The following is a 23,278-nucleotide window of genomic DNA, read 5'->3' on the forward strand; positions in this document are numbered from 1 at the left end:
TACATGTAAGATTAATTGATTGCAGAGACTTGTTCTCGTGGAGGCGACAAGTTAGACGGAAATAATTTATTGGTTTGTTGTAGCTCGCACCGCCCTTATCGTCATTTGATTAATCCAAGAAGACATAATCAAGTAATCAACATGGCTCAACTTTTACCAATAAAGTTCCAAGAACATTTGCAGGTAAGTTTTGTGGATTTGGGCAGAACATCAGCTACACTTTTAAACCAGGTTTTTCTCAAATTTAAGCAAAAACAAATTTTTATGTTTTGTTTTACTTAGCTGCAAAATATTGGAATTAATGCTGCAAACATTGGGTTTTCCACACTAACTATGGAGTCAGACAAGTATATTTGCGTTCGTGAAAAAGTTGCAGACCAGGCTCAAGTTGTCATCATTGACCTTGCTGATTCAGCTAATCCAATTCGTCGACCAATTTCAGCTGAATCTGCCATAATGAACCCTGCCAGCAAAGTTATCGCCCTCAAAGGTGAACTAAGGTTTTAAATTGTAATTTCACATGCAAGTAGCAGAATTTTTTAAGTTGTGTTTCTTGCTTGTTTTTTCTCCCATTATTCACAACATTACTATTACCAATAATGAAAAATATCATGCACTGCTGCTCGACAACGACTGCAGACGTTCGAAAACGAACTTTGTTTCCGAAAACTTTGGCATTGATTGGTTGATTGAGCTTAAGCGACTTGTGTTTTAGTTCGAGTTTATTTGTTGTTGATCGATGCACTTAATTTCTTTCAATCCTGTCATCTGTACAGCCAGTTAGCCATTGTTTCAAATTTCTTGTTTGCAGCGGGTCGAACTCTTCAAATCTTTAACATGGAAATGAAGTCAAAACTCAAAGCCCACACTATGACTGAAGATGTTGTGTTCTGGAAATGGATTTCGACAAACATGGTTGGTTTGGTCACTGAGACATCAGTCTATCATTGGAGCATGGAAGGTGTTTTATTTTAGCGACAGTTATAATTTATTTTAGCGATACTTATTTCAGTTACTAAACTTATCCATACAAATCAATATTTTTTGCTGCTTTTTGAGATTTACTGATAAAAAAAATCAATTTAAGTTAATTATCATATGAACTTAATCATTTCATTAACTGTTTTTGATTGAAAATTTAATGTGAAGAATATACTTAAACTGTACAATAAAGCTCATTAAATTCATCTGTGTGTAATGTGATCTATATGTCTACTATTACACAGGAGACTCTCAGCAGCCAGTGAAAATGTTTGACAAGCACGCGAGTCTTGCAAACTGCCAGATAATCAATTACAGGTTTCTATCTCACCATTCTGTTATACATGGAGTTTAAAACAAAATATTAATCATGATTTCAATCCTGTAGGACCGATGAGAAACAAAAATGGTTGCTCTTGGTTGGTATTTCTGCTCAATCAAATCGTGTGGTTGGTGCCATGCAACTTTACTCAGTTGAGCGTCGTGTAAGCCAGCCCATAGAAGGACATGCTGCATCTTTTGCTCAACTTAAACTGGAAGGGAATAAGGTGATGTGTATGAGTCTTCATTGCATAATGTGTGTAGTGATTGATAAAACACAGCAGCAATAGACTACTAAACAGCCTTAGTCTGTTGTTCTTGAGTATAGTTTTTAGTTTATAAAACTTGTTTTATAGCATTTGTTAAAAAAATGTTCAAAGTTGTTCATAAATTAGTTTTGTTGTGTAAATATTGTATTTTCTCACCATTGTACTTGAGTCCATTTCAAACCTCAACGCAGTTCACGTCAACATTTTTGTTAAAAAATTCTTCCGTTATCTTCACAGGAGGAATCCACTTTGTTCTGCTTTGCTGTCCGTGGGGCTCAAGGTGGAAAACTTCATATAATAGAAGTTGGTGCGCCAGCTGCGGGTAACCAACCATTTGCAAAGAAGGCAGTTGATGTTTTCTTTCCACCAGAGGCTCAGAATGACTTTCCAGTTGCAATGCAGGTTTAAATTTGCTCGTTATATATATAAGTTGCCTACAAGAACATTGTGTTACAAATTGCGTATATCTCTGAAAATGGTATTTGTGGACTTCATCATATACATTTGGGGACACGGTTTTTAAAAGAATTGGTGTGGTGGCTTGTACGTTAAGAGCAATGTTTTTTATTGCTTCCTGTAGCACATTCTCACAGTGAGGTAGTGCCAGTATCGCTCTGCAAAGTAATTAGGTGCCCCTGTAATGAAATTTTTCTCTGTGGAGAAGAATCTGCTTAATTTCTTTTCTGGGATTATTCCAGAAGCTTTAGCCTTTAATATTGATTTTCTTTCCACTGACCGCCTATGTGCTAGTCAGTGACCACGTCCATGCATGAACTTGATATAGTTGCTTAAATAAATTCAATCCATTATTTTGTTGGGTTTTTAAGTTCCAGCACAAATTTTTCTAACTGGGTTTGCTTGACGGTTTTGAAGATTTTGTTGAGCTGATTTGTGCACTTAGCCAGTCTAGCTTGATAAGAGAGCTGTAGGGTTACTTAGTCGTATTGTATGTAATGTGTTGTACACCCACATACAACTTGTATTGGGGTCTGTATTTTTTCCTGTATTTTGACCATGTTAGTTTCTTCTATGCCTGTTGTTGTTTTTTATTTGAAAACTAGTTTTTTCAGTCATGAATAAACAAGGGTTTCTTTTATGTCAGGTATCACCGAAACAACATGTGGTATTTGTTGTGACCAAATATGGATACATTCACATGTATGATCTTGAAACAGCCGTATGTATTTTCATGAACCGCATCAGTGCAGATACCATCTTCGTGACGGCTCCCCACGATGCAAGCAGTGGGTTGATTGGTGTCAATAGGAAAGGACAGGTACACAATTATACATACATCTGATCTCTACACGCCTGTCAAACTAGAAACAGAAGACAACCTCACCAATGATATTCAATCTTGCACCTCTATGGACCAAACATTATATTGATTAACTTTGAAATCTACACAACAAAAATTGATCTTTGTTCATTTAAATACCAAAATATTCATGTCATTGCACTTGAAAAATGTGTTGTATTCCATAAAGGTCTTGTCTGTGTCCGTGGATGAAAACAATGTGGTTCCATACATCACCAACACTCTTCACAACCCGGATCTTGCTCTGCGATTTGCTGTTCGCAACAATCTTGCTGGCGCAGAAGATCTTTTCTCAAGAAAATTCAACACCCTTTTTGCCCAAGGAAATTATTCTGAGGCCGCCAAGGTAGCAGCCAATGCACCAAAGGTAAAGGATAGTTTTATATAGGATATATATAGTATAGTATATATATAGGATATAGGATAGTATAGTTTTCATTGTTTGTTCTTTTTTGGCAGCTGTTTCTATTTAGACTTTCATTCGGAAATAAAGGCATAAAATGCTATACCCATGCAGTAAATTCAAAATTGCACAAGTACCTTTTAATCAGTGTCAAGGTGCTTTGCAAAATCTTGCATTGTGTAATGTTGATTCAAAGTTTGTGCAGCTGGTTAATTATTGAATGCTGTGTACAGATCCGGCTAGTACCGCTATACGATAGCTGATATACTGGGTAACGAGTCTATTTGCACTGGTACAAATCACTACCATTGTTTGTCGACCAATTCCGTTTTTTCTCTGACATACCAAAAAGGTTTTAGTTACTGTTGAGGTCCATTTAAACATTTCCTGATAACTTAATGTATGACTCAACAAGAGGACATAATATTTGTCATGAAGTAAAAACTCTTCACTGCAAACAGCTGTTTATTCAAATTATAACGTATGTAGAGCGAATTTTTGATGCCATACCTTAAATAAGTGTCCGTTTAAGTCATTTTATTGCCAAATAGTAAATTATGTTTTACTACAGTTCAACTCTGTGCTCAGGAGTATAAGCATTAAATTTCTCAGAACTCATTTAAAGCCACCATCCAATTAATTTTACCAGTGTTTCTGTTACTATAAGACTGAATATTTTTATGTAAAACTTCTTCCGCTTAAGTGGTCATGTTGAAAAAAATTAAAACTAAACAGTTAAAAATTAAGAAATTGTGACAAAAGTTATTTTGAAATGATTAGGGCATCCTTCGTACAAGCCAGACTATCCAGAAGTTCTTGTCGGTTCCTGTGCAGCCAGGACAGAGTTCACCACCGCTCTTGCAATATTTTGGAATACTGCTGGACCAGGTAAAAAGTAACGTAGTTGTGTCTCATTTTATGCTCTGTGATGTAACAACTTATTTTTGCAAAGATCGCATTTTTGTGGGTTGGTATGTAAAGCATCACCATAAAAAATTTTTTGGTTAAACTTCGTTCTTTTTTCTATTTGATAAAAGAAAACAGTTCCATTGAAAGTTATTTTCACTTGTAATCACAGGGCAAACTGAACAAATTTGAGTCACTGGAGTTGTGTCGTCCTGTGCTCCAGCAAGGAAGGAAGCAGCTGATGGAGAAATGGCTCAAGGATGAGAAACTCGAATGCTCAGAGGAACTTGGGGATCTTGTGAAGCCCGTCGATTCAACCCTTGCGCTTTCCATCTACCTAAGGGCTAATGTGCCAAATAAGGTGTGAAAAGTATCTTTGAAGCAGATTGTAGTAGACCGGCAAGACTGCAAATAACTTAGCTGCCTGATATGGAGACCTTAAGAGATATGTTAACTGAAATTCTCTAGTACTGTAGTGGACACTCTGTAAATGCTTGACTTTAATCTTTTGCCAATTTCATATTGAATTTTAAAGTCTCCATATCTAGTATCTTCTACATATCCAGTAAATGAAAACACATAATTACTTGCGTTTCAGGTCATCATGTGCTTTGCTGAGACTGGTCAATTTCAGAAGATTGTGTTGTATGCAAAGAAGGTTGGCCACACCCCAGACTACATTTTCTTACTCAGGAACGTGATGCGTGTGAATCCGGAGACAGGAAAGCAGTTTGCTATGATGTTGGTGCAAGACGATGAACCACTGGCTGACGTTGGCCAGGTAGAACTTTCCGGAAGTCATTTTCAGGGCTTTTTTATCAGCGATTTTATATCATTTGTGTTAATCTTTTAACATTCTGAATCGCTGAAATTTGTATTCCAGATTGTGGATGTTTTCATGGAGCAAAATCTCATTCAGCAGTGCACAGCCTTCCTGCTTGACGCGCTGAAGAACAATCGCCCAGCAGAGGGAGCTCTGCAAACTCGGCTTCTCGAGATGAACCTGATGCATGCACCGCAGGTACGAGGAGAGAACCGCACCGTTAAAGTCGTGATGAATAGTTTACTGTGCCAGTTGCAAAACAACTTCCAAAATGTTATTGCGTTAAATATGTACAAAATATTTAACGCAAAATATAAATATATTAAATATATTTTTTTGTGATTATCACCGTCTTTATCTTAGTTAGTGGTTATAAACCCAATCTTAGCTAGATTAATTCATTGCTACAATAATTACAGTAACTATCACCACTACAGTGATGTCTATGAAACTAAAATCATTAGGAAATAATATTTTTGGATTTAATAGGTTGCAGACGCCATTCTTGGAAACCAAATGTTTACGCATTACGACCGCGCACACGTCGCGCAACTCTGTGAGAAAGCTGGACTCCTTCAACGTGCTCTCGAGCATTTTGTCGATCTCTATGACATCAAGCGTGCCATCATCCACACTCACTTGCTCAATCCCGAGTGGCTTGTGAACTACTTCGGAAGTCTCTCTGTTGAAGACTCGGTGGAATGTCTCAAGGTTAGTTCCTGACAGCTTTATAAGATGTTTAATTAAAGAATACTCTTTTAAATAGTAAAGCCAAAAGGCATGTGGTAATCGAGTGGTTGGAGCACTTACCTTCTATGCAAAAAGTATCTGGTTCGAATTCCGTTTGCATCAGTAGCCTGAAACATTGTTCTGTTCACTCAATAGTGAAATGTGATGTTTTAGGGAGGGAAAGGAGTTAAACGAAAGAGATGAATATCGTTTTTCACATGCCATGCACTGCAACACAGTGTAACTCACTTTTGCTGCCTCAAAGGCTTTATTACTTATTAGGCATGGGCCTCCCTTATAAGACATGCAGCAAGTCCAGCATAAAAGAAAGTTGACTTTTATTTATTGGTTTTTGATTGGTATTGTTAATTTTTCAGGCGATGCTGACGGCAAACATCCGTCAAAACCTGCAGTTGTGCGTGCAAGTCGCCACAAAATACCATGAGCAGCTGACCACTGAGAAATTGATTGAACTTTTTGAATCATTCAAGAGCTTTGAAGGCAAGCTACCGTTGCATCACAACAAAATAATTCATATTAATAATGTATTTATTTTGCAATTGCAACAACCGCATGAGAATTTGATGGAATAGCACAGCAGGGTTCTTATTTCATTTGTATATTGTTGTCCAGGTCTCTTCTATTTCCTGGGGTCGATCGTGAACTTTAGCCAGGACCCAGACGTACACTTCAAATACATTCAGGCTGCTTGTAAGACCGGCCAGATCAAAGAGGTGGAGAGAATCTGTCGTGAAAGCAACTGCTACGACCCAGACAAGGTAAAGGATGAAATAATTAAAAATAAATATATTAATTATTAAAAATATAAGGATGTCCTGTCGATTTTGGGATAAAAACGGCTCTCCTTGCGATTTGCAGGTTCTGAAGATCTCAATGCTAACTACTGGTTTCATTTATTTTTGTCATCAACTTTAGGTCAAGAATTTCTTGAAAGAAGCAAAACTTACAGATCAACTTCCACTCATTATTGTTTGCGATCGATTCGACTTTGTCCATGATCTCGTACTTTATCTCTATCGTAACAACACTCCGAAGTACATTGAGATCTATGTACAGAAGGTAGGAGCTTGTTTCAAAAGTTAGATCTATTGGTGTTTAATATTAGCATAACGTGTCAGCATGTGTGATAAAGTTAAGAATTAGTATTGTGTTTTTTAAAGTTTGCAAATCGCTTTTGTGATAATAACTAACAATAGTGTTGTTTCTTTCATAGTTTGGTTTGGTAAGTTTAAAAGTTTGTCTGTTTCATGAAGTTTTAAATGATTACCTCTTTCCCAGGTCAATCCATCTCGACTTCCAGTTGTGGTTGGAGGATTGCTGGATGTTGACTGTCAGGAGGACACAATCAAGAACTTGATCATGATTGTGCGTGGACAATTCTCCACTGATGAGCTCGTTGAAGAAGTTGAGAAGAGGAACAGGTAGGATAAGATGATAAGGAGATTATGATGATGATGTCTTTTATGTCATTTTTACCGCGCTAGTTTTTGTTTAATCTTTTTCTGATCTTCAACGATTCTACATCAATCTTCAGCAAAAGAGTATTTTATTAGTTTTAAAAAATACCAAAATTTGCATCCATGACATTCAGGCTCAAGCTCCTCCTGCCATGGCTTGAATCCCGTGTCCATGAGGGATCGGAGGAGCCGGCCACCCACAATGCTCTTGCGAAGATCTACATCGACTCGAACAACAACCCTGAGCGTTTTTTGCGTGAGAACCCGTATTATGACAGCCGGGTTGTCGGGAAATATTGCGAGAAGCGTGACCCTCACATGGCTTGTGTCTGCTACGAGCGTGGCCAGTGTGATGATGAATTGATAAGTGTAAGAACTGGCTTTTGAATATCCTGTAATTGCTAATTTATTAATCAAATTGTTCAACTTTGCATGGAACATAAATTTTGTATTATTGGCTGTATGGTTGCACCACCATCAACCAAGACTGTGGATGAAGTCCTGTTTAAACTTGCAAAGTCTAGATTGTTTACGCACAGATCTTTTTTGATTATCACTAACAGTAAATTACCAGCCATCTGCGTAACATGACAACATTCCTGAATTACAGCTCTGCAATGAAAATTCTCTCTTCAAGTCTGAAGCTCGATACCTAGTTCGCAGAAAAGACGTTGAGCTCTGGGGAAAGGTCTTGGATGACACCAACCAATACAGAAGGCAGCTTATTGACCAGGTATTTATAACATAGGTTAAAATGTGCACCACTTGTTTATTTTGTTAGTACAAATAATCACAGACACATCAATGATAAAGCACTGATGCCCATATCTGTACCATACTTTAATGTTGAAATTGTCCGTTCAAACGTACATGCTTAATTGCTTATGCTTCAAAGCTTTGGTGCAATTTGAAACATCTGAAACTTTAATGTGTTAAAATTTCTTCTTCGTAGGTTGTGCAGACGGCATTGGGTGAGGCTCAGGATCCTGATGAGATATCAGTCGCTGTGAAAGCTTTCATGTCGGCCGATCTTCCAAATGAATTGATTGAACTTCTGGAGAAGATTGTCCTTGACAATTCCATGTTCTCTGATCACAGGTCAAGTGTTTTTCTTCTATGATGTCATCAACGTTTTCCTAATTTACTATTTTACTAACTAACGTTTATCACTTAAGCATTTTTACTAGGCTTTGTGCACTACAGTTTTTACCACAAACCACTCGGTAGAATTGTATCATTAACAGGCGCTTTAAAATTAACCACAAAAGTTTGGCTTTTTTGTTTTGGAAAATTATCTTTTGAACGATGAACTTTGTAAAAATACTTGACCAATGACCAAGTGTGACCATCTACGAAGTTAGCTACCCTAGACCAAAAATCTCAATTCCATGTCTTCCCTTATTACAGAAATCTTCAGAATCTGCTCATATTGACAGCAATAAAGGCAGACAGCTCCCGAGTCATGGATTACATCAACCAGCTTGACAACTATGATGCTCCCGATATTGCTAACATCGCCATTCAGAACGAGCTTTTCGAAGAAGCGTTTGCCATCTTCAACAAATTTGACGTCAACACATCGGCTATATCGGTGCGTTTATCATATCACAGAAATCGCAACAAATCTTCGCCAGAAAACGGCATTCTAGTAAATCTTTTTGCTTCTCAGGTTTTGATCGAACATGTCAATAATTTGGACCGTGCTTACGAATTCGCCGAACGTTGCAATGAACCGACCGTGTGGTCCCAGCTTGCTCGTGCGCAGTTAAATGCTGGTATGGTAAAGGAGGCCATTGATTCTTACATAAAAGCTGATGATCCTAGTGCCTACATGGAGGTGGTGGAAGCGTCCAACAAATCTGGTCAGTTGAACAATTAACGTAGCAATTGATTTGTGGTAATTAACTAGTGTTGTTTGCTGTTATGTTAGCAGGTGAACAATCTCGCTATTTCTGGTGGCATTTTCTCTCCAAATTTTTTCTACTTTTTAAAGAACAGATTTTAGTTTGCAACCCAAAGTTTTGCCTCATCAATCCAAATGTTATCAGCAAGCGTTTTAACAACCCATTACTTAACTAACAACTAGTTAATACCGATAATCACGCGACCATCTTGTGTTACAATCACAGCAAACTGGGAGGACTTGGTCCGCTATCTGCAGATGGCTCGCAAGAAAGCGAGAGAATCCTACGTTGAAACCGAACTTGTTTACGCTTTTGCAAAGACCAACAGACTGGCTGACCTGGAAGAATTCATCAGCGGACCAAACAATGCCAACATTCAACAGGTAGTGTCTTGAATTCTATAATTTCTTAGAGCTGGGTTGATTTTTAAGCCATAGCAATGTCTATATGCAACTGTTTAATTGAATTTATTAATTCGCGTCTGTTTCTAGGATTTAAACGCAGTATGCTGTGCATAATTTTTAAACGTTTTATTGTTCCTTTTGTCACAAAATTTCATCTTCAAAATTTATTGTTTCCTTAACGCTGCCAGGTCGGCGACCGTTGCTTTGATCAAAAAATGTACGAAGCCGCAAAAGTTCTTTTCAACAACATTTCCAACTTCGCCCGTCTGGCATCCACTGTCGTACACCTCGGGGAATACCAAACTGCTGTCGATTCTGCCCGCAAGGCAAATTCCACAAGAACTTGGAAAGAGGTCGCTATGCACTGTTATGTTTCATAAAGAGTCATTTTGCGAAAGTGTTTCTTAAACCTACTACTCTTTAAGGTTAATGTTAATTAACCATACACCATTATTTGATTGATCAAGTGTGAACACTTTGCGTGTTGGTCGTTTTTATCAGTAAATATTTTCCCAGGTCTGCTTTGCTTGCGTTGACGGTGAAGAATTCCGTCTTGCTCAAATCTGCGGGCTTCATATCGTCGTGCATGCCGACGAACTCGAGGAACTGATCAGCTACTATCAGGTCTGCAACAAAAAGTTTCACTGCTCAGAGGAGCATAGTTTTGTGTCACGTTTTTCAGCTTTCAAACAGCTGGAACGGAAACGTAGATAGAGAATGCTTGTCATAATTACTCATTAATTTCCTGTGTAAGTCACTGTTCACTGTTTAAAGAGGATAATGTATGTCTTAGCAGCTGATTTTGAAGATTTGCGTCACTTAGTTTTTCGCTTTTGCTCCCGCGTTGCGTTTCCGATATGTCCATTATCCACTTAACATGACCCTTGACCTTGCAGGACCGCGGGTACTTCGAAGAATTGATCACAATGCTCGAGGCGGCGTTGGGTCTCGAACGCGCTCACATGGGAATGTTCACAGAGCTCGCCATCCTCTATTCCAAGTATAAGCCGCAGAAGATGAGAGAACATTTGGAATTATTCTGGTCAAGAGTCAATATTCCAAAGGTGCTACCGGCAAAAAATATTCAAAATATATAAATTTACCCCCACAAAAAGACACCGAAATACAAAGCCTGGGCGTTCTGTGTATTGACTCTCACTCTTGTTAATATAAAGTTTTGACGTTCGTTTTTCCCGGGCGCAGGTGCTACGTGCCGCTGAACAAGCCCATCTCTGGGCCGAGCTGGTGTTCCTGTATGACAAATACGAGGAATACGACAACGCCGTTGTTACCATGATGGCCCATCCTACCGACGCTTGGCGGGAGAGCCAATTCAAAGACATCATCACCAAGGTAATGGCCCCGAAAGTATCAAGCTGTTTTTTATCATAAGACATGAAAGTGTATACCTGAAACCGAGTATTTTGCGTAAATCTGTCCTTAGGAACTCCATTAATCAATGGAGGTCATTATACTAGACTAGCATGAGAAAAAAAATTAAACGGTCGTCAATCTCAGGTCGCCAACATCGAGCTTTATTATAAGTCCTTGCAATTCTATCTCGATTACAAACCGATGCTGATCAACGACCTTTTGAACGTACTCACACCCCGCATGGACCACACGAGAGCGGTGGCGTTCTTCCGTAAAATCCAGCAGTTGCCACTGGTCAAGCCGTACTTGAGATCTGTCCAGAACCATAACAACAAGGTATATTGTTGCGCTTTGATTTTCGTGATAGTATCTTCAATAAAACTCACGTTACAATTTATTTTTCAAATAAGGCGATCAACGAAGCTTTGAACGACCTTCTCATCGAAGAAGAAGATTACGCTGGTTTGAGGAACTCAATCGACGCCTATGACAACTTCGACACGATCACGCTCGCACAGGTGGGCTTACTAATGACCATCATAGTTTCTTGCGCATATGACAAGCCTTACTTTTTAGGCACGGCTCGCTATTGCTACTGCCAATACAATGACTTATTGTTTTTGATTTTGTTTCAACATTAGAGACTCGAAAAACACGAATTGATCGAATTCCGTCGAATCTCCGCCTACCTGTACAAAGGCAACAACAGATGGCGTCAGTCCGTCGAACTATGCAAGAAGGACTTGCTTTACAAGGTACTTAGAAATATTTCGGGTCATCAGCACGCATATCACGGATGGTGTCATTCAAGACTTTTACTTTCAGGACGCAATGACGTACGCTGGCGAATCACGTGACACGGAATTGGCGGAAGATTTGCTTGAGTGGTTTCTGGAGCGTCGGCGTTTCGAATGCTTCAGCGCGTGCCTTTACACCTGCTATGACCTTCTGCGTCCAGATGTCGTGCTCGAACAATCTTGGAGGTTCGGCATCGTCGACTACGCCATGCCTTTCCTCATCCAGGTCATGAGGGAATACGTCACCAAGGTATGACGTCGACAATGACATAACGCATTCTGAGGTTTTCGTGTGCTAGTTTACTTTACGAAGTAGTAGAAGTTATTTATTAAGAAACTACGTCACCGCGGTGTGACAGGACGATAACATAATGCATTGTGACGTTTGACGGTTCTAAGTAGTGGGCTATGTTTCAAGGTGGACAAGCTGGAAACGTCCGAGAGCGTGAGAAAACAGGAAGAGGAACAGACTGAGAACAAACCCATCGTTTATGGTAAGTTTCCTAGTGTTACCAGCACCGATAGATGTAGCTGAATACCACAAGAGCGTCCAGTTTGCTGGATATATATACTTGTCGCACCCCCTTAAACCACTTATTAATTTTATGCAGATAACCCGCAGCTGATGATCACAGCTGGACCCGCTTTTGGGCAGCCCGGCTTCGTCGCACCTCAGATGCCCGGAATGGCGCCGCAAATGCCCCCGGGCGTGCCTCCTGCCGCCGTTCCCGGAGCGATGGGCGGCGGCTACAACTTTGGAATGTAACAACGTAATAATTTTGTGTGTCGAAATATGTAAAACTGATTCTATCCCACCCCCTATTGTTACAAATGCGTTTAAGATTGAACTGATTGAATTTTGCCAAACAAATCACTGGCAATCATTCTACTGTTACGCGTGGGGCTTTTTCTTGGACACCCCTGAGTAATAATGGTTCCCATTTTGTGTAATGTCAAGATTATAGCGAATAGTAGAGACGCATCCTTCGTGGTGTCATATTTATACTGTATTGTGCTTTCGTTGTAATTACTATGTCATATGTAGTAGTGTGTATGTGCGTATAGAATTCATCATCAATAACTAATAATAAACAAGTTGTACATAACAATACTACCAATTATTACACAATGAGTCCACCGCTCTTAATTGATAATGACGTAATATATGCGGTGGTGGCTCTCGGTAAAAACTCGCTTGTATTGATTTTCTTATCAATCATTGTAATTATTGAAGCATATTCTAGTATGCGTTATTTCTAGTCAAATAAGAAAGCATTTTACATCATAAGCTCTCTTTATTACGTAACAAAAAACGTGATTTAGGCAGCTACATAGTAAACAAGAAAGCAGAATTTCTTTATTAATTTGATTTAAGTAACTGGAGGTGAGGAGCGCGATTTACGGTACATGACACAGCTTCTAGAAGTTTCCGTCGGAGAATCCTCCTTTTAAGACCCGGAGCGCTCTTCTAGCGGCGGCCGACTTTGCGATCCGGTAACTCCGCCCGACTCCTTTAAAACGCCCCTTCCCGATAATTTCGACGGTGACCCTCACTTTTCCGTCGTATCGTTTCTCGGCACAACTGAAAATGATTGACATACTCCGTTTACACTCAGAGCTTAAGGATGCAGACGACATACATGCTAACCACGAAAAAACGGCGTCACAAACACGCAGCTAGTAACAATGGCAGCCGTAGCGTCATATAACTTCCCAAACGCACCTAAATTTGGCCGTTTCTGGTTCCATCTCCAGTAATTCCCTCACAGGCGACCTCGGAACACAGGCGCTGAACTTTTCAATCAAGGGAAGCATCATGGCGGAGTAGACTTCCCACACTGCGTTCAAGTCCATGCCGCTGTCCATGAAGATGGCCCCCGCCACAGACTCAAAGATGTCACCAAGAGCTTTCGGAACCTGAATTTGTTAAAGAAATAGGATTGTTATTACGAAGTCTGGATGATTACGGTGAGGAATCGTGAGTACTAGTTACTTTTACAGTTGGTAAAGTTAATAAATACCAATTCAAAAATAATACAACATATTCACTTCCTTTTGAATTGAATATGAGTCAATAAATGAAAAACATCAAGACGAAGAATTGTGAGGAAATTTCCTCCTCACCTCCACATCCTCTGTTTCTGCTTCCTCCTCTTCTATGTCCATATATGGATGCTCAGATCCATCGAGTGTCATCGGGCTCTCCCCGTAATGCCGCATCAATTGAGCATCCATCCCCTGTGTCTCCTCCTGCTTCTGTTGGTAGAAAACGAACTCCTCCACGATCTTCTGAAGATCAGGAGATATCGACTGAAAGTTTAAAGGATGGAATTTATCACGGGATATTAAAAATGAGAATTGTCGCTGCGGTCATGCCGTAAGAAAAAAATTTCCGAAATGAAACGAACGAACGAATTATCCTCACTTTTACATTTTCCTAAAATCTTAGAAATAGTCCAAAATACTTCAACACATCACCTTAAAGTATTTGTGATAATCGTATCTGACAGCGAGAGAAGCAAATATTGTGTTATTGACGAGAGCAGAGCGGAGATCAGTGAGCGCTCCAGGCGCATGCTGGCGACTGTCGTTGAACAAATGACGAGTGATCAAAAAATCTAGAACCGCGTCTCCCAGAAATTCAAGTCGCTGGTAACAGTCTGCAAATGATCGGAGTTTTCAATTCGTGAAAATCAACAACATGTATGACCTGGACCGAATAACAGTATAACTGTAGCAAATTATGACAAAAGCCATTTCGGACGTAGCAACGTCTGTTAGGTTGACCAAGGTGGATCAAAACTAAAGCTCTTGCTTTGCTGTGACATTCAGTTACAATAAAACCACTTTGGCATCCTCTTCAGAAATCAATATGCAGAAACGACACTGAAATCTTTGGTTGTTTTATGTAATTATGACCAAGTGAATGGTATACAACTTTTGTTTATTTATATACAGCTGTTAAGAATGTCACCGGCAATTTCTAAATAAACATTAAACTTCCTTTCCCTACCACCAACCTGTGATAGTGTTATAGAAATAAGAGGCGTGCGTTAAAGCTTGTAGCAGGTAGGACTTGTTCTTAAAAGTGTATCCGATTTTCTTTTCGAATCCTGCCATGCCCTGTAAGAGTTGGTCTAACTTTGCTCCCATTTTATGGTGCTGCAAGGTCTTGTTAGGTGGCGGAACTAGGTGCTTGAAGCGATCGACGGTTTTCTCAGAGTTTCCTGGCGACTCGACTTGTGGAAGTACCTGGAAAATTTAAACTTAAACATAGACATCTTTTCTCAATTTTATTGAAATAGCTAAAACTCAATGTTAAATGCGCTCATGTAACTAACATTTTGTAACCTAATTTGGCCATTATTATTATTATTATTAATTAGAAATTTTGAGAGACCGTTGAAGAAAGAAACCATTTTGTTTCCCAAAAACGCTGACTACAGTTACAAAACTTTTTGCTATGTCTTTACTATTCATACTCTGCACAAGCTATCATTAATATTTTCCAGTGTCACAAACATCCAACGATCCGAAAACAACTGACCATGAGTCCCAGATGGCAGAGAAACAGCTGAGCAGCCCGGTGACCACAAGAGGTCAGAAAGGCACCAAGTAATGCCTCGACGCAGTCGGCGACCGACTTATCAGCCAAGGAGTGTTGGTTGTGAAGATCAAGCATCAAAGGATCTGTGCTGTTAAGTGGTTTTCCTGAAAATGACACAACTGACATTGAATTACTCCGGAGTTTTGTTGATATTTTTTCAGTTTCTTTAATAACATGATTCGGTTAAAGTGACTTTTTCGTCAATTGTAAAAGGAATTTGCTAACAACATGCAAGAGAACCCTGGTTAACGACCACCTTGATAACGCAACTATCTTGTTATCGAGACCACTTAAACGCGGTCGGGAATATCTTCTTGTTGCAATGAATGGTGTTCAGTTTCACTAACACGACCATTCGACAACGGTCCCTTGGATGGCCGACTTACCGGAGTTCTACTGTAGCTACCAATTAAATACAAGCGACAAACTGATAGTTACCTGCCAAGTCAACAGGTGCCCAAGTGTCAATCACAAAATCATCGGTGCTGGTACTGCTTGGGAGTGTACTTTGTCGTAACGCTGCTTTATCGGTAAAGTGCATGGATTGGTGACTGGAAACCATTTCTGCTAAATCTAAAGTAAATATCTACTTATTAACTCTAATAGTAACAACCACTTCGTAGCATGCGTCTTCACGAGAATATTGTTGATCTCTACCAGGGCAACTTTCGCCTTTTAGCGCGGCCCCAAAAAGTGTCAACCAACCCTGAAACCCTACAAGTTGTTCTTTATTATCATTGCAAAGGTATCCTGATAATTTGAGGAAATTGGAGGACAGACAGACAAACCATGCTGATGAAAACCTTTTTGGCGGAGACAATTATTAATTATCAGTGAGTCAAAAGAAACAAGTTAGGTGTCAACGTTGCCTCCTAGTGTATGACAAAATTCTAACCACACATAGCAAAGCATGTGAGACTCCTTGTCATTCAAGCACCCATAGAAAGACAAAAGAACAACAGACTGAATTACCGATCCCCATCAAGCCGTTTCCACCTTTCTTCCCGACCACTTCACTCCCGAGATTTGATCCTAAATTTTGAAGACATCCTCCCAACATCCCGTCTATCATCCTGATCTCATCTTCCTCAAAAAGTTCCTCTTCATTGACTTCGATTCTGCCCGCATCCGCAGTTGCTCCGGCAGCAGACGTGGAAGGATTGCTGCCTGCTCAATATCATGCGTTCGTGTTACTGCTGGGTATACCGTGATTTACAATACGCGGCATAGAAATATCACTGCTAACAATTAGTTACTTTACGTTATTTAGTAATTGCCAGTTAGTTTATTTACTGTTGTTATTAGGGAAAATATTTAATTAGAAGCCAAAGTTTTTCCGTGGCATAGCGATTGCAAAGGCAAAAATTAAGAGGAAATGTTATTAAAGAGTGATATAAAAATATATCCATAACAATCTCTACTTGATGATGATGTTGTTTCTTTTGCTGATGAAGAGGATGATCTCTTTTTATGATCCGGTATTCCAGTCCAGACACCTAGCATTTAAAAACATCTCTCCAGAATATTGGGCTAAAATTTCATTTATTTACATAATTAGAAACCGGATTTAAGTGAAAGACTTAGTTATTAAACAGTAAATTAATAATAGTGGTAAGAAAAAAAAATTGTAGTAATTGATAGTTACCAATTAGTTAAAAAAATAATTTATATACTACTCAGACCACAAAACTTTTCGTAAAACTTGACGGTATAGCGCATTTCCAATAAAGTAAAATTAGCAAGTTTAATGATAGTTAGGTGTAGTGAAAGCTTGTTAACTTTAACTTGAAGGGAACAATTAGATTACTTCAAGTCTTGTGAAGTTGGTTTAATTATACAAAATAGTCAACTAGCACCAATAGAGTTGTATTGTGTTATCCGAAATTTTGTGTTTTAAAAGTCAAGACAACAAGATTTTACCACAATTTACAAACGTTAAACAGTTTTTGTGGTTGATCAAATGGACGTCTTACCGATTTCAACATCATCATCGGATAGGTCATCTGGATCAGAATCCACTTCTGCACTGGAAGATCCAACAATGAAACCTGCTGGCATCCAGTTGACTGTCGGATCAAATATATGGGCAGTCATCTTACTTGCCAGTCCGAACGCTCGTCCGATTCGATACAAGTTGTAATTTGATACTTTCTTGCTCCTCATATACGACAACTTTCCTGTAGGGTTCAGAAAAAATGTCTCAAACAAACTTTGGAAGCAGTGACTGATAACTCTTGCAAATGTTTGAAAGAAAAATCAACCAGCGAGATTGTACGAAAAAACAAAGAATCCTTTAAACAGAAGAAGATAAAGATGTAAATAAATACATGAGCCAAGGATTCGCAAAATACCTTCATGTGCGTCAGGATAAGCGCAATAGAGATAAACAGTGACGGCATGCTTGAGGAAGGAATCACCCAACATCTCTAATCTTTCTAAGTTGAAGCCATCACTGGCGTTTGATAAAGTTAAGGCCTGCATAAACATCAAAGATATTGCAACGATTGTAATAAATGCAAAATGTTACCAGCCAGGTTAGTTCTCCGTAAGATTTACACCTAAGCTCCATGCATTCAACACATAGTAAATCTGGAATGAATGTGTAAGCGTGACTGCAATTACGTTTGTGACAAAATGCCGCGAGGTATTTGTCAAGTCAGGCTGTGAAAACACTTTCTGATTTAAAGCATAAAATCCAAAACTTGAACCCACCTGCAGAATTATTCCAGGCCCTGGACCGACTTTACTCAAATCAACTGGATTATCCTGAAGGAAATTCTCCAAAACATTTTGAGTTAAAACATTTTTGTTCTCATCCATTCTGCTTTTTTTCTTTGGCCTGTGTTTATGAACCTTCTTTGTTGAAACTTGCCCCGATTCAGTGTCGCTTAAAGTGAAATAAGTTTCGTAGTCATCTGAGAAAAAGGAAGCATCTGAGCTCCCAGAATCTGGTGAATCTGGAACACGGGAAGCACCATCATCAGTTTCAAAGGCAACATTCTCGGTGGACATCTCTGCAAGTTGTTGAACTGCAGAAGTATCTTGATTGGTCAGATCAAAAGTATGAGCTGGATAAGGAGATTTTTCAACATTGGAAGTTTTTTCTTTGTCTTCAACATCCAGCCCTCCTTGAGAAGGTTGTAAATCCGATGATTTAATTAAAACAGAATCTTCATCTGCAATCGTCTTAACAGTGCTGGATGATGTCTGTGTGTTTGTCTGCAGATGTGTCTGATGATCACAACAGAGGGAAACGCTGTGAGTTTGGGAAAGTTCAGAATTCGAAGTTTGTTCAGTTTTTGAAGCAATATTTTGATCAATTTTCTCATTAACAGGAGCAGGTTGTTCTTTAGCATCGACTTTAGCTTCATCTGGATCCGGAGAAGATGTAGATTTTTCTTCATTCCTGATGATGTTAGAACTTGGCGCATCCCAGCCAAAGGCCAAATCGGGCCATGTGTGTCCGAGAGGAGGGGTGATGTCAACTATCCCGGATTTTGCTGCAATGTCTCGACGGAGTTCCTCACTGATAAGAAGCTGGGTGACTCTGTTTGAAATCGAAATTAAAAATAATTACAACGATTTAATTTCGGTTTGAAATGGAGTCACCAAATCAATCAAGACATAAAAAATGTTCGAAATCTTACCATATACACCCTGCATTGCTACAACTATTTGATATAAAAAGGTATTTAAACAGTAATTTACAGTAATTAAACAATAACAGGGGAAACTTGGTAGCTCATAATTAAAGGGACCTGTTCGATTACGTCAAACTATCGAAAGTATAAAGAAAGGAAGCGGTATAAGGACACATTGAAAAAGTGGTTTCCTTGGACTGATGAAGTTTACTTTGAAATTTTTATCAAATCAAAAGCTTCTAATGCATATTGGAATTCTTTTAATTTGATAAATGATAAAATAAAAACTCACAAAAACAACAATAAGTTTGTTTATTCCTCATCTGTTAAATATTAACCAACAATTGTGGTCACCTGTATATGATGGAAGGAAGACAAACCGCTTTCCTCCACAAAGACGCCGGGATCGGGTGGACTTCACATAACTCTGGGACCAAGATCTGACGATTGTGGAGACTCTCGTACTTTGCACGCTTCTTCTCCAGTGAAGACATCGGAAGAGCTTTCCCCTTTTGATTCAAATGTCGAGGTGTCAAAAGATTCAGCCTGTGGTTGGGTGAAAAAGGTCAGTGTAACCAGCTGGAAATGTACATACTTGTGTTTATGTAATATGAAGAAGTCGAACAAGTATTTATGGCGAAACATGTACCAAAAGCAGGGAATTTTTGATGTGATATGAAGTTGTTGTTTTTATCGTATGTGTATAAACTGCATTTATGCGTTAGGTGTTGCCCGAACAAGTCTAACTGGTTGCTTATGTTTGAAATAAATGGCAATACCATATTAGCTGACTACGCTTTCCCACAATAAATAAACAGACACAGAAAATTAATAACAAGAAGATGAGAGTTACGATGTAATAATAAACAGGGAAAATTCTTAAAATTTGCGCAAAACTATACTAGTACACCCGGAAAAATACATGCAAGGCCAGAGCTGACGTTACCTTGACGAAGTGTGGTCGACATCAAGCAAAGGCTGTTCGTTGCATCGAATATCGAGGCCGTACTTGACTTTATAATATTGCTTGAAACTCTGGTATTCGTTGGACGGGAAGCTGCTTAATGGATCAAGATCTTCCTTAATTTCAGCGACGTAGAATCTGAATTTGCACAAAAATTTTTGTTTACAGTCAACGAGATGTGATGATTTTGAAAGAAGATTGATTGATAATTTAAATATTCTTTTTAAATTCGATTTGTATTGTATTGATATGTCAACAGATTTGGTAATACAGATATGAATATTAGCATAATATTGTACCTAAATGACACCTTTCATTTCTATACTGACATAGACTTAAATACTTCAAGTTACGATGCATGTATAATAATATTTTCAGTTACTACAATTGTTATTATGGTACTGGTACTTTTCACACTTCAGTCAATCAACTGTTTATGTTACTTCTCTGTTGGCGCCACCTAGCTGAAAGCAATTTTAGGGATATTCTGCTAACCTGTTCGGTTGGTCACAGCTTCTGTACTTTGCCACCACAACCCCGTCTTCATAAGTCTCTTTATTGAACGTGAATATTTTTGTTCGCTCCGACATCCTGTGATGATACCAAGGATCTCGTTTCATCTTCTCAATCATCCTGCGTTTGGCATCAGTCTTCATCATGAAGCTCCAATCGATGTCAACATCCGTTGTGTGCGGATGGTAACGAGACGATGGGACTGCAAAATAAATATTTTTTACAAGTGTAAAAAATTGTTGACCAGTGTCTGTAAAAATATGTGATTTTTGCAAACATTGCATTTTTACCTGCTCTGCTTGCGAAAAAGTAAAAATCGAATACTGGGAATGCAAGATAGGTAAAGAATAACCATTCCTAACCAATGTGTCACAAGATATTCAATAAAAACAATAAGGATTGAAAAGTGAAAAATCTCACTTCTGTCCAACACAACGATCAGTATTTGAGAGGAAGAATTCTCAGGATGGAAGGAAAGAGGAACTCGATCGACCCGAAGCATGTCTGAGAACACGTAGCGATGAAATGAGCGAATCTGTGATGTCACAATCGCCATTGTTTTAGATAAAAAAATAAGAATAGCTCAACTTAAAATGTATGATAAATGGCAATTAAAGAAGTCATACTTAGACAGTTACTCTACAGATCTTTTAGATAGGAGACAAATTTAAAATTAATCATTCACTGCTGATAACTTGACAACTCACAAGCTTGATCTGCTGTGCACTGAGCGATAAATAACTTCTGCATAGTTTCAACTTTGCAAGCTCCTCACCAGAGCGTGTGAAAACAGGAGTTCCTGGGATCTAATGTGCCAATAAGAGCTGACATTATTTATAAGATTCTACAGCACTTTACAAAAATTTGCAGATAATGTGAACTTTTTTAGGGGAAATTTCTCCCATACACCTGCAGAGGTTGCTGCACTGTTTATCTGTCTTAACTTATGTTATCCGGACTTAATTTACCTGCCGAATTAATGATCTGACTCCGTGGTTGCGTGCGGTTAGAATTCTCTAACCTAACGTTTTACTAGTCGAAAGATCTTACGATATTACAGATACAGTTTATCAGAAACGGTCCTTTATTGTAGGAACTGTACAGGTTCCGATTATTACACACAATCACAAACTTAGTACTCACCATTTAAAACAAGTCTAAAGAATTACAATTAACACGACTAACGTAATACGTTCGTACGATTCTGTATCTCTGTCTGAGCGGTTACTCGCGTAGAAGTTTGAGCTTATAACAGCGTGGAGCGGTGTGAACGGAAATATCCGGCGTAAAATACACGAACATTTCAGAATGTGCGAACGATCAAAATAAGCGTTGGCAATGGGGATTACATTCAGTTAAAACTAGGATGTTATGAAATCACCTGGTAACGTACTAAACGGCGTTTTCACATAAAGTTATTTAGGGAAAGTTTCCAAATATTAAACGACAATTGCAGTTTTATCAATAAACAATACTTCAATAAATAACTGGCGAACACTTTCCCACGAATGATATAATGGTATTAAAAATGCCACCCAGGCCACTACACACCCAACCTGAGGAATTGGTTTCATGGTAAGGATGCCAAAGCATCTTGGTGTGTGTTCCGGGAAGTAAAGTTTCCTCATCCGGACATTGAGCTCGTTCGGAAGTGGGATTTGAATCTTCATCTCGATCTCATACAAGAAGAGGCTTTCTTCTGGCAGAGGGAGACACTTGGAAAGAGTGGTTGGGACCTAAAGTATACAAAAAAAAAAACTAAAAAATATCATACGCTTTCGAATTTCAAATCAAAAATACTCGGCTTGATGAGTGAATACATGAAGTTCCACAAGTTTATTACTGAGATGAGTAAATTTGTGTAATTATCTGCCACATTGCACATCTTCAATTGAAGCCATGACTAACAGTGATGTGAGGTGTATATTAGCATAAACCATCGGCAAAATCAACGCCCCATAACACGATTCATACGAGCAGAAGAAATCAGGCAAGGTGGGCATTCAACTCAACCCATGAACAAATCGACCCAGGAGCATTCAACATAAAGATATCGGTTTAGTTGTCGGCATGCCCATTTGAAACTATAACATGTTGAGAGCAATAACTCCGTTCTTAACATCTATTAGCACAAAAAGAATAGAAGAACACTGCAAAAAGGTAGTAGTGTTAGTATTTCTGTCCCATGTACAGTAGATGATACATGTTTAATGATGTTTGACGAACACGGTTTAATCAATTCCATTACAAACATGCCGGAGCGTTTGTGTTCAAGTGATTCTGCTACTTGGCCAACACAAACACTTAAAACTGCAACAAAACCCATATGTATGGGCGTTATGGAAACTACTATTGTTCCAAACTCAATGGAAGTGCACTAACAGTAACACAAAAGTAACTACACATGTGAGGCTCAGAGTGAGCAAAGGTTTTAAACATTACAGCCCGCGATGTATTACTTGCAGTAGCTAAGCAGTATACTTGATATTGGTACAAGGTAATGCACCTCTTTGTCATATGTTTGCCTTCTTTTTGTTGATCCTGGACGCCCAGGCACAGTGGTTGATTCGGCTTTCCATGGGTCGAGTTCTTCGGCATATTTCACAGTTTCTTTTCCTAAAGCACAATTGAAAGTTTAAAGGAACATTCTACAATACGAAAAAGCTGCTATATTCCTGCTCAATACTGTGCACAGTTGTCTGTGAAAATGGAATCCGCAAGTACCAAGAAAATTGGTCAATAATATGAAGCAAGTTTAAAAACCCAAAATGTGCGACAACCCTTGATTGTCAATTAGGTACTTCAGTTAATAATTAGTTATTGAATCAATCAATGATTAATTGTGT

The 23,278-nt window shown here is 38.8% G+C and overlaps 2 protein-coding genes across 2 annotated transcripts in view; one reads left to right on the forward strand and one right to left on the reverse strand.

Annotated features, from left to right (window-relative positions):
• LOC143471013 (clathrin heavy chain 1) lies at positions 1 to 12,816 on the forward strand. Its single transcript, XM_076969329.1, has 33 exons — positions 1 to 183; positions 283 to 490; positions 812 to 961; positions 1,227 to 1,299; positions 1,370 to 1,529; positions 1,809 to 1,973; positions 2,674 to 2,847; positions 3,059 to 3,256; positions 4,073 to 4,180; positions 4,371 to 4,559; positions 4,797 to 4,979; positions 5,082 to 5,219; positions 5,511 to 5,732; positions 6,128 to 6,251; positions 6,384 to 6,529; positions 6,687 to 6,830; positions 7,050 to 7,192; positions 7,363 to 7,597; positions 7,839 to 7,961; positions 8,181 to 8,326; positions 8,636 to 8,819; positions 8,898 to 9,090; positions 9,358 to 9,515; positions 9,725 to 9,889; positions 10,053 to 10,160; positions 10,433 to 10,600; positions 10,740 to 10,889; positions 11,055 to 11,246; positions 11,321 to 11,428; positions 11,552 to 11,665; positions 11,736 to 11,957; positions 12,126 to 12,201; positions 12,319 to 12,816. The coding sequence occupies exons 1-33, from the start codon at positions 142 to 144 to the stop codon at positions 12,471 to 12,473; spliced, it is 5,064 nt and encodes a 1,687-aa protein (XP_076825444.1). The 5' UTR covers positions 1 to 141; the 3' UTR covers positions 12,474 to 12,816.
• Positions 12,705 to 23,278, reverse strand: part of LOC143471012 (endoribonuclease Dicer-like) — a 17,852-nt gene continuing 7,278 nt past the window's right edge. Inside the window, exons 17-35 of the mRNA XM_076969328.1 lie at positions 22,939 to 23,048; positions 21,989 to 22,168; positions 21,140 to 21,238; positions 20,853 to 20,967; positions 20,415 to 20,634; positions 19,902 to 20,057; positions 19,310 to 19,501; positions 18,027 to 18,861; positions 17,666 to 17,789; positions 17,288 to 17,491; positions 16,736 to 16,810; positions 16,287 to 16,481; positions 15,753 to 15,887; positions 15,255 to 15,418; positions 14,728 to 14,959; positions 14,186 to 14,367; positions 13,832 to 14,017; positions 13,431 to 13,624; positions 12,705 to 13,289 (exon numbers count right to left, since the gene is read on the reverse strand). Of these exons, the coding sequence (XP_076825443.1) occupies positions 13,127 to 13,289; positions 13,431 to 13,624; positions 13,832 to 14,017; positions 14,186 to 14,367; positions 14,728 to 14,959; positions 15,255 to 15,418; positions 15,753 to 15,887; positions 16,287 to 16,481; positions 16,736 to 16,810; positions 17,288 to 17,491; positions 17,666 to 17,789; positions 18,027 to 18,861; positions 19,310 to 19,501; positions 19,902 to 20,057; positions 20,415 to 20,634; positions 20,853 to 20,967; positions 21,140 to 21,238; positions 21,989 to 22,168; positions 22,939 to 23,048 (3,761 nt within the window). The 3' untranslated portion in view covers positions 12,705 to 13,126. The remainder of the gene's footprint in view (positions 13,290 to 13,430; positions 13,625 to 13,831; positions 14,018 to 14,185; positions 14,368 to 14,727; positions 14,960 to 15,254; positions 15,419 to 15,752; positions 15,888 to 16,286; positions 16,482 to 16,735; positions 16,811 to 17,287; positions 17,492 to 17,665; positions 17,790 to 18,026; positions 18,862 to 19,309; positions 19,502 to 19,901; positions 20,058 to 20,414; positions 20,635 to 20,852; positions 20,968 to 21,139; positions 21,239 to 21,988; positions 22,169 to 22,938; positions 23,049 to 23,278) is intronic.

The sequence above is a fragment of the Clavelina lepadiformis genome, chromosome 9 (genome assembly GCF_947623445.1).
Source record: "Clavelina lepadiformis chromosome 9, kaClaLepa1.1, whole genome shotgun sequence".
Taxonomy (NCBI): domain Eukaryota; kingdom Metazoa; phylum Chordata; class Ascidiacea; order Aplousobranchia; family Clavelinidae; genus Clavelina; species Clavelina lepadiformis.